Source organism: Chiloscyllium plagiosum, chromosome 25 (genome assembly GCF_004010195.1).
Source record: "Chiloscyllium plagiosum isolate BGI_BamShark_2017 chromosome 25, ASM401019v2, whole genome shotgun sequence".
Taxonomy (NCBI): Eukaryota; Metazoa; Chordata; class Chondrichthyes; order Orectolobiformes; family Hemiscylliidae; genus Chiloscyllium; species Chiloscyllium plagiosum.
Window position 1 is genome coordinate 50,630,015 of NC_057734.1, and position 11,693 is coordinate 50,641,707.

General features: G+C 43.2%; 1 protein-coding gene across 1 annotated transcript in view; it reads left to right on the forward strand.

The window, feature by feature from the left end:
* LOC122562491 (uncharacterized protein C22orf15) overlaps positions 1-11,693 on the forward strand; it is a 35,009-nt gene that overhangs the window by 9,476 nt on the left and 13,840 nt on the right. Inside the window, exon 2 of the mRNA XM_043715326.1 lies at positions 9,894-9,980. Coding sequence (XP_043571261.1) covers positions 9,894-9,980 — 87 coding nt within the window. The remainder of the gene's footprint in view (positions 1-9,893; positions 9,981-11,693) is intronic.

Consider the following 11,693-nt stretch of genomic DNA (forward strand, 5'->3'; position numbering starts at 1 on the left):
AACCCTGGGACCTGCAACAGCCAATCCTGTCCCTGTTCTAGCCATGTCTCCGTAATAGCCACAACATCGAAGTCCCAGGTACCAATCCACGCTGCAAGTTCACCTACCTTATTTCGTATACTTCTTGCATTGAAGTATACACACTTCAAGCCACTTTCCTGTTTACAGGCACCCTCCTTGGAAATTGATGCCATGTTCCTCACCTCCCTACACTCCAGGCCCTGCATCCTGTAGCTACAATCTGGGTTCCCATGCCCCTGCAGAGTTAGTTTAAACCCCCCCGAAGAGCACTAGCGAACCTCCCCCCAAGGATACTGGTGCCCCTCAGTTTCAGGTGTAGACCATCCTGTTTATAGAGGTCCCACCGTCCCCAGAAAGAACCCCAGTTATCCAAATACTGGAATCCCTCCCTCCTGCACCATCCCTGTTGCCACGCATTTAAGTGTTCTCTTTCCCTATTCCTCGAATCTCTATCACGTGGCACGGGTAACAAACCAGAGCCAACAACTCTGTTCGTTCTAACTCTGAGCTTCCAACCTAGCTCCCTGAAAGCCTGTCTAACATCCTCGGCACTCCTCCTACCTATGTCGTTGGTGCCAATATGGACCACGACTTCGGGCTGCTCCCCCTCCCCCTCCAGGACCCGGAGGGTCCTTCGCGCTTTTAAAGGGGGAAAAAACCTACCCAGGTAAGCTTACACTAACTGCTTCCGTGTCTCGGCTGCCCCTCTGGTCGTCGTCACTTCCCCCTGGTGCTCCCGCTCTTTCTGTGAAGAGAGAGTGAAAGAGAAAAAAAAACAAAACACTACCGGTACCGGTAAGTACTTTTAAAACCAAACGGTCTTACCTTCGCTGCTGCTCGCACTGGAGATGACCGGCGGCTTCGAAGGGTGAGTATAAATACTCACCGCTTTCCTTCCCGGCTGCCCCTCTGGTCGTCGTCACTTCCCCCTGGTGCTCCCGCTCTTTCTGTGAAGAGAGAGTGAAAGAGAAAAAAAAAACACCGCTGCCCGCTACCGGTAAGTACTTTTAAAACCAAACGGTCTTACCTTCGCTGCTGCTCGCACTGGAAAATTACAAAATGTTGTAATTTTGCTGTCCATCTACAGCCTTTCCCTCATCAATCAACACTGTCGCTTCCTTAAAGAATTCTATTAAGTGGATAAAACATGAACGTCCCTGCACAAACCTATGCTGCCTATCACCGATAAGTCATTTTCTTCCAAATGTAAATAGTTTCTATCCTTCTTCATCTTCTCCAGCAGCTTCCCTACCACTGACATCAGGCTAACCGGTCTACAATTACCTGGATTATTCCTGCTACCCTTCTTAAACAACCGGGACAGCATTAGCAATTCTCCAGTCCTCCGGGACCTCACCCATGTTCAAGAATGGTGCAAAGATATCTGTTAAGGCCCCAGCTATTTCTTCTCTTGCTTCCCTCAGTAACCTGTGAAAGATCCCATCTGGACCCGGGGACTTGTCCACCTTAATGCCTTTTAGAATACCTAACACTTCCTCCCTCTTTGTGCCAACTTGACCTAGAATAATCAAACATCTGTTCCTAACCTCAGCATCTATCATGTCCCTGTCCTCGGTGAATACTGACACAAAGTACTCGTTAAGAATCTCACCCATTTTCTTTGTCTCCACACATAACTTTCCTCCTTTGTCCTTGAGTGGGCCAACCCTTTCTCTAGTTACCCTCTTGCTCCTTATATACGAATAAAAGGCTTTGGGATTTTCCTTAACCCTGTTTGCTGAAGATATTTCATGACCCCTTTTAATCCTCTTAATTCCTTGTTTCAAATCGGTCCTACTTTCCCGGTACTCTTCCAAAGCTTCATCTGTTTTCAGACAGCTAGACCTTATGGATATCCTTCCTTTTTCCTCTTAGCTCGTCTCACAATTTCACCTGTCATCCATGGTTCCCTCATCTTACCATTTCTATCCCTCATTTTCACAGGGACATGTCTGTCCTGCACTCTCTTTAAAAGCTTCCCACATCAAATGTGGATTTACCCTCAAAAAGCTGCTCCCAATCCACATTCCCCAGCTCCTGCTGAATTTTGCTACAGTTAGCCTTCCCCCAAAATAGCACCCTTCCTTTAGGACCACTCTAGTCTTTGTCCATGAATATTATGAAATTGTGATCACTATTCCCAAACTAATTTCCTGCTGAAACTTCAAACACCTGGTTGGGCTCATTTCCTAACACCAGGTCCAGTATGGCCCCTTCTCAAGTTGGACTATTTACATGCTACTCTCGAAAACCCTCCTGGATGCTCCTCACAAATCCTGCTTCATCTAGACGTGTAACACTAAGTGAATCCCAATGTTGGGAAAATTAAAATCTCCAATCACCACCACTTTTGGTTGCTCCTACATCTTTCCATAATCTGTCTACATATTTGTACCTCTATCTGATGCTCGCTGTCATGAGCCTGTAGTACAGCTCCAACATTGTTACCACACCCTTCCTATTGCTCTGCCCATATTAACTCACTTCTCGAGTCCTCCATAGTGCCTCCTTCAGAACAGCTATGATATCCTCTTACCAGTAATGCAACTCCTCCAAATCTTTTACCTCCCTCTCCATCCTGCCTCTAGCATCGGTATCCTGGGATATTTAGTTACCAACCTTGCCCTTCCCTCAACCAAATCTCAGTAATAGCAATAACATCATATTCCCAGGTACTAATTCAAGCCCTAAGTGCATCTGCCTTACCTATTACACTTTTTGCAGCAAAACAAATGCACCTCAGACCAGCAGTCCCTTTGTGTTCATCATTTGCTCCCTGCCTACTCTCCCCTTAGTCATGCTGACTTCATTATCTAGTTCCTTACAGGCTTTAGTTACTACCTTCTTACTTCCACTAACCTTATTTGGTTCCCATCCCCCTGACAAATTAGTATAAACCCTCCCCAATAGCGTTACCAAAAGCACCCCCAAGGACATTGGTTCCAGTCCTGCCCAAGTGTACACCGTCCAATTTGTAATAATCCCACCTCCCCAAGAACCAGTCCCAATGTCCCAAAACTCTGAAGCCCTCACTCCTGCACCATCTCTCGAGCCATCCTGCCTTTTCTTTCATTTCTACTCTGACTAGCAAGTGGTGCTGGTAGCAATCCAGAGTTATTACCTCTGAGGTCCTACTTTTCAAGTTGGCTCCTATCTCCCTAAATTCGGCTTGTAGGACCCTATCCCATTTATTACCTATTTATTGGTGGCTCTATGCACCATGACAACTGACTGTTCACTCTCCCACAATATTTCAATCTCACTAACACTCAACACTGGAGCCCCACAGGAGTGCAGACTCAGCCCCTTACTGTACTCACTGTATACCCATGACTGCGTCGCCAAGTACCAGACTAATGCCATTTACACATTCGCTGATGAGACCACCATAGTCAGTCGAATCTCAGATGGCGACGAAACAGACTACAGACGGGAGGTGGAAGACCTGGGAAAATGGTGCACTGAGAACAACCTAGATCTCAATGCCAACAAAACCAAGGAACTCATTATTGACTTTCAGCGGGATGCTACTCATGCCGCCCCGACACATTAACAGCACAGAGGTGGAACGAGTGAAGAGTGTCAAGCTCCTGGGAGTGGTCATCAACAACAAGCTTTCTTGGACTCTTCATACGGATGCACTGGTTACAAAGGGCCAACAATGTCTCTTGTTCCTCAGGCAGCTGAGGAAATTTGGCATGACGGTGACTACCCTTGCCAACTTTTATAGGTGCACCATCGAGAGCATTCTGTCTGGATGTATCACTACCTGGTATGGCAACCATACCATTCAAGATCGGAGACGGTTACAGAGAGTGGTGAACTCGGCCCGGACAATCACAAAGGCCAACCTCTCATCCATAGAATCCATCTACCGGGCTCGCTGTCAAGGAAAAGTCACCAGCATTCTCAAAGACCCATTCCATCCTGGCAATGCTTTTCTACAACCTCAACCATCGGGGAGAAGGTACAGAAGCCTGAACACTTGTACCAGCTGGTTTCGAAACTGTTCCTACTCTACTGTTGTTCGAATACTGAATGGACTCGCAAACTCTTAACATTCACCTACACCTGTGTTTTTGTTTTTGCTGCTGTTTACCTATTATTTACTTATCAATGCTATTTAACAATGGGATCTGCCTGTATTGCCCGCAAGACAAAGCTTTTCGCTGTGCCTCAGGACACATGGCAATTCAATTCAATTCAATATCCTGCAGACAATCTGAGATATCCCTGACTAGTGCACCTGGGAGGCAACATACCATTCGGGAGTCTCATTTTTGACCACAGAACCGCCTATCTACTCGCTTACAATTGAATCCTCTATGGCTGTAGCCCTTCTACTCTTTTTCCCGCCCTTCTGTACAGCAGAGCCAGCCACGTTGTTATGAACCTGACTACTGCTATCTTCTCCTGGAGATAAAGACATTGAAGTACAATTATCAGAGACCATGATTGATCAAATAGTTGAGGCAAAATAAAAACAGGTAGACATTTTACTTCAGAGAAATTAAGTGAATTACAACACAAAGTTGAAAAACTGATGCAGTTGTATCAAAAAGCATATATAGAAGAAGAATCTGTTTATCCTAGAATGACATTATCTTAAAAATACCATCTTGGTGAGGAAATAGAGACCATCACATATTCAAATGTATGAAAAATGGGCAGAAGTTCGTCACTTTGTATTACTGCTGGGTTATAGAAAGGAAGTATTGCTAATAGCACACAAATTACCAGTAGGAGGTCATTTGGGGATAAGGAAAACTGAAACCAAAGTACAAAAACATTTTTATTGGCCTGGGCTGCATAAAGATGGAGTTGAATTTTGCATGTCATACATGTCAGGTAATTAGAAAACCTCAAGCAGTGGTAACGCCAGCACCTTTTAATACCTATTCCTCCATTTGAGGAAGCTTTCACATGGGTCTTTAATTGTATAGGACCCCTACCTAAATCAAAAAGTGGGAATAAGTATTTGTTGTCCATAATGAATATGTCCACTAGATCTCCAGAAGCCAGTCCATTACACAATATCACAGTTAAAAAGATTGTAGAAGAGTTCCTCACATATTTCACTAGATACAGACTACCGACAAAAATACAGTCCAATCAATACAGTCAAATTTTACATCAAAATTATTTAGGGAAGTTATGGACAACTTAGGAATAAGCAAATCCACTGCGTACCATCCAGAATCACAGGGAACCTTAGAATGGTGGCATCAAACTTTAAGACCATGTTGAGAACTTATAGTCAAGACTATCCAGAGGATTGGGATAATGGAATTCCATTTGTACTTTTTGCACATAAGGATGCACCAAATGAATCAACCAAATTCAGTCCATTTTAATTAGTTCTTGGGCATGAGGTGAGAGGACCGCAAAAATTCATTAAGGAGAAATTGAGTCAGAATGAAAACAGATAAGAAATGATAAATTTGTCATTTTGCTAGTAGAGATGAAATATTAGGGTTACTTCCAGTGATAGTCGAACCTTTAAAAGCAAGATTTAATGGGCTTATCAAATTTAAAGGAGCTTTAGTGAAGTGAATTATTTGATAAGAATGTCAGAGGAAAGAAATCTCACAGAGTGTATCATGTGAAAATGGTCAGAGTATTTTGATAGGGAATGAAAGGAAAAGGAGAATGAATCACTTGTTACAACACAGAGTGAAGAACCAACTTCAGAGGACTCTGATTTGACCAATCCTCAAATTAAATTAGACAACAAGCTCCCTCTTGAATACATCTAATGAACTGGCCCCAACAGCTTCCTGTGAGAGAGAATTCCACAGGTTCACAACTCTCTTCTTACTCATCTCAGTCCTGAATGGCCTACCCCTTATTCTATACTGTGACCCCCAGTTCTGGACTTCTCCAACATTGGGAACATGCTTCCAGTATCTAGCCTGTTCAGTCCCATCAGGACTTTATATGTTTCTCTGAGATCTCCCTCATTCTACTAAATTCCAGCGAATATAAACCCAGTCAATCCAGTCTTTCCTCATATGTCAGTCCTGCCATCCTGGGAATCAGTCTGGTGGCCCTTCGCTGGGCTCCCTCAATAACAAGAAAGTCCTTCCTCAGACTAGGAGACCAAAACTGCACACAATACTCAAGGTGTGGCCTCACCAAGGCCCTGTATAACTGCAGCAAGACATCCTTACTCCGATACTCAAATTCTCTCGCTATGAAGGCCAGCATGCCATTAGCTTTCCTCACTGCCTGCTGCACCTGCGTGCCAACCTTCAGTGACTGTTCCACCATGACACCCAGGTCTCAGTGCATCTCACCTTTTCCTAAACTGTCAACATTCAGATAATAATCTGACTTCCTGTTTTTGTGACCAAAATGGATAACCTCACATTTATCCACATTATATTGCATTTGCCCACTCAGCCAGTCTGTCCAAGTCAATCTGCAGCCTCTTCGCATTCTCCTCATAGTATACACTGCTACCCAGCTTAGTGTCATCTGCAGATTTGAGCATGGCACTCAATTCCTTCATCCAAATCGTAAGTGTATATTGTGAATAGCTAAAGTCCCAGCACTGAACCCTGCAGTCCTCGACTCACCTACTATTCTGAAAAGGAGCCATTTATTTTAACTCTCTGCTTCCTGTCTGCTAACCAGTTCTCTATCCATGTCATCACCTACATGAGCTTTAATTTTGCTTATGAATCTCTTATATGGAACGCTGCCAAAAGCTTTTGAAAGTCCAGATAAACAGCATCTACTGATTTCTCATTTTTTACTGATCACATGCTCAAAAAATTCCAGAAGATTTGTCATGATTTCCCTTTCGTGAATCAATGCTGACTAGGACCGATTCTGTCACCACTTTCCAAATGCTCGGTTATTACATCTTTAATGATTAACTCCAGCATTTTCCCGACCACTGATGTTGGGCTAATTGGCCTATAATTCCCCTTTTCTCTCTCCCTCCTTTTTTAAAGAGTGGAATTATATAAGTCTTAGAGATATGACTGTATGTCATATCCAGTCATCGAGATGGAAACAGACTCTTCAGTCCAAGTCATTCACGCAACTAGATATCCTAAATTAATCTAGTCCCATTTGCTAGCACTTGGCTCATTTCCATTTAAACCCTTCCTATTCATATACCCATTCAGGTGCCTTTTAAATGTTGTAATTTGTACCAGCCTCCACCACTTCCTCCAGCAGCTCATTCCATAGACACACCACCCTCTGCTTGATAACATTGTCCCTTAGGTCCTTTCTTATATCTTTCCCCTCTCACCCTAGCCCTATGCCCTCAAGTTCTGGATTCCACTATCCCAGGTAAAAGACGTTGTATATTTTTCCCGTCTATGATTTTATAAACCTTTATAAGGTCACCCCTCAGCCTCTGACGCTCCAGAGAAAACAGCCCCAGACAATCCAGTCTCTCCCTATAGCTCAACCCCCCCCCCCGCCCCACGCCCAACCCTGGCAACATCCTTGTAAATCTTTTCTGAACCTTTTCAAATTTCACAACATCCTTCCTATAGGAGGGAGAACTGAATTGCACACAACATTCCAAAAAATGGTCTACTCAATGTCCTGTACAGCTGTAACATGACCTCCCAATTCCAATACTCAGTGCTCTGACCAATAAAGGAAAGCATACCAAACGCCTTCTTCACTATCCTATCTACCTGCGACTCCACTTTCAAGGAACTGTGAACCTTCACTCCAAGGTCTCTTCGTTCATCAACATTCCCCAGGACCTTACCATTAATTGTATAAGTTCTGCTCTGATTTAGTTTTCCAAAATGCAGCACCTCACATTTATCTAAATTAAACTCCATCTGCCACTCCTCAGCCCATTGGCCCATCTGATCAAGATATCATTACACTCTGAAGTAACCTTTGCTAACCATTACACCTCCAATTTTGTTGTCATCTGCAAACTTACTAACCTCCTATGTTCACATCCAAATCATTTATATAAATGTTGAAAAGCAGTGAACCTAGCACCGATCCTTGTGGCATACCACTGGTCACAGGCCTCCAGTCTATCCATTGGAGTTCTTCCAGAGTTTATAGAATTGTTGAAAATGATCAATAAAGCATCCACTATTTTGAGTGCCACTTTCTTAAGTATTCTGGGATACAGACCATCAGGCCCTGGGGATTAAACAGGTTTTAATCCCATCAATTTCCCCAATACCATTTCCTGACTCATAAGTATTTCCTTCAGACCCTCTGTCCCCTAACATTTCCTGAAGATTATTTATGAAGACAGATCCAAAGTATTTGTTCAACTGGTCTGCCATCTCTTTGTAGTCCATTATGAATTCACTTAATTCTAACTGCAAGGGACCTACATTTGTCTTTGCCAGACAGTTTATGGATTTCCCAATTGTGTGGTGTGCATGGAAGAGCTGGTGATTTTTAATCATCCACGGAAGTAACATTTGGAGCATCTGATAGAATTATTCCGGAACATTTCTATAGATGCTGGAATCCGAACTTAAAACAAAATATGCTGGAAATCAAAGCGAGTCATGTGTCATCCGTGGAGAGAGGTCAAGCTAACATTTTGAGTCTTGGTGACTCTTCTTCAGAGCTCTGAAGAAGTCATCTAAACTTGAAACGTTAGCTTGGTCTCTCTCCATGAATACTGCCTGACCTGCTGTGAGTTCCAGCATTTTTTGTTTTCAGTAGCAGAATTATTCGATTAACTTAATGGGGTGGGCTTAGTGGTAAACATGAGTTTGCAAAAGCCCAAGTCAGGTTCCTGGGCCATGTTATTGGGCATGGACAGATGACCTCACAGGATGTGAAAACAGGTTATTGGAAGGTTTCCCATACCATTTACAAAAAGGTAAGTACCACAATTCCTGGAACTGTGTGGTTCCGATCAAAAATTCATACTAAATTTTCAGTGTGGTTGCACCACTGACTGACTTGATGAAGAAGTGCAGAAAATTTCACTGGACAGAAAAATGTCAGAAGACATTTGACAACCTGAAAGCTGTGTTAGCCACACCTAGGTATGCAGAACTGTGCGAGTAATGTGGACCTTGATTATGTACTCTTGCAAGACTATGATGAGAAGATAGAAAGACCTAATGCATATTTTTCCAAAAGGCTGAATATTCATCAACAGAAATATTCCAAAATTGAGATAGAGAGCTTGAATTTGGTGTTGGCATTGCAACATTTCAGCACTTATTGCCAGTACTGATCATAAGCCCTTATTTAGATGGAGCTTATTATTGCGGCCACTCAATTTGAAAATTATGCACGTGATAGGATGAGAGACTGTAATTGCCAATTATCGTCATGGCTGTGTTGACAGAAAATAAAGATGTTCGGTTGTGGAATAAATGGACTGAAGTGGACTGTAGTAGAGAATGTTTGCATGCTTAGAGTCATGTAATGTACATGTATTGTAGTGTACCATTAGAGTAAGAGGTTTTTTAAAAATGAAGCCATCTTTGTATATTGATGATTTTGTTTTTAAGGGAGGAGGTATGATGATGTTGTGGCTTTAAGAGGTGTATTTTGTCCTTTTTTAATGTACAGAGGTTAAGACAGAGATGACAAGCAGTCTGTTTCAAGCCAATAAAGTAAACAGCTTGCAAGGCCTTGGGGCTTTTGTTTCAAAGTTGGAATACAGCGCTTTTAAAAAATTAGAAATAGTTGGGCTCTAGGATATCTTCATAAATTTTGTCATGTAAATAACATCACTGTGGATGCTGGAAATCTGAGACAGAAAATCTGGAGAAACTCAGCAGGACTGGCAGCATCTGTAGATAGAGTTAACATTTTGAGTCTGATATGATTCTTCTAATCTTGTGATCTGTAGCCAGCTTTATTATTTCTGAAGTGTTTAATGCAGTGCCTCTCTTATATCACAGCAGGTCAGACGTTGATTCTCAATCATTTTTGTCGAACTGTGAACTTCACAGAACATGTTAAGCAGATGTGTGAATGTGTGCCTGAAGGTATGTAATGGTGATGTAGAGTCGTAGTCATACAGCACAGAAACAGGCCCTTCGATCCAACTCGTCCATGCTGACCAGGTTTCCCAAACTGAACTAGTCCCATTTGCCTGCATTTGGCCATATCCAGCCTTTACTATTCATGTTCCTGTCCAAATTTCTTTTAAATGTTGCAATTGTACTCATTTCTACCACTTCCCCTCTGGCAGTTCATTCCTTATATGCACCAGCTGTGTGAAAGAATTGCCCCTCAGACTCCTTTTAAATCTTTTCCTTTTCACCTAAAACCTAAAACTAATGCCCTCTAGTTTTGGACTCCCCTCCCTGGTGAAATGACCTTGACCTGATCTATGCAATAGACAATAGACAATAGGTGCAGGAGTAGGCCATTCTGCCCTTCGAGCCTGCACCACCATTCAATATGATCATGGCTGATCATCCATAATCAATATCCTGTTCCTGCCTTATCTCCATAACCCTTGATTCCACTATCCTTGAGAGCTCTATCCAACTCTTTCTTAAATGAATCCAGAGACTGGGCCTCCACTGCCCTCTGCAGCAGAGCATTCCACACAGCCATCACTCTCTGGGTGAAGAAGTTTCTCCCCATCTCTGTCCTAAATGGTCTACCCCATATTTGTAAGCTGTGTCCTCTGGTTCGGCACTCACCCATCAGCGGAAACATGTTTCCTGCCTCCAGAGTGTCCAATCCTTTAATAATCCTATACGCCTCAATCAGATCCCCTCTCAGTCTTCTAAACTCAAGGGTACACAAGCCCAGTCGCTCCAGTCTTTCAGTGTAAGCTAGGTTTTAAACAGCATGCTAAAGAAGAAAAACATGATTGAGGGGCAGAGGGATGCAGGGAGCGAATAGAGTTTAGGATGACGGCAGCTGAAAGCTTGGCCAACAATGGTGGAGTATTTCACATCAGAAATGCTGAGGAGCCTAGAAGTGTATAGAGGCTTGTGTGCCTGGAGGGGACCGGGAGGAGACAGGGAGGGCTGAGGCAATGCATGGATTTAAAAACAAGGCTGAGAATTTTAAAACCAAGGCAATACCTAACCAGGAGCCAGTGTAGGTCAGCAAGGACAAGGCTTCAAGGGAATAGGTCTTGCTGTGAGTTAGCACTTAAGCATTACAGTGAATAAGAATGGAACCAGGCAAATGTAGTCCCACCAAGCTAGGTGACAGGAGAGTGGTGGTGGATGAGGATGGCTTGGTCACTGTATGAAAGGCTGTAGGTCTAGGAGGAGGGGTCATTCATTGTGACTCTGATAAGAGATATTTTGTCCTTGTGTGAACATGGAATACCTGACTGGAGGGATTTGATCATGAAGTTTCTGGAGAAATGGACGCAAGTTTACAGAGGACAACATTTTCAAGAATTTTGGGAGGAAAAGGAGTTTGGAAATGGGCTGACAGTTTGTAATGGCAGGGGAGCTAACATTTGTTTTTTTAAGAAGCATGATGGCGACAGGTTTAAAGGCTACGACACAGTGAGGGCAACTTTAATGGAGTCAGGGTGGGGTATCATCTCCCAGCTGGCCAACAGCTCTTTAATCCCACCAGCGCAACAACTCAATCACAGCCACTTCTAGGACGACGCACAGCACATCGAAATGAATAAGTGATCAGTCACAGACATTACATTGGGTGGGGATTTTTTATCAGAACTGCTTAGGATATTGGGTTCAGCAATAAGGGTGAAGGAGGGG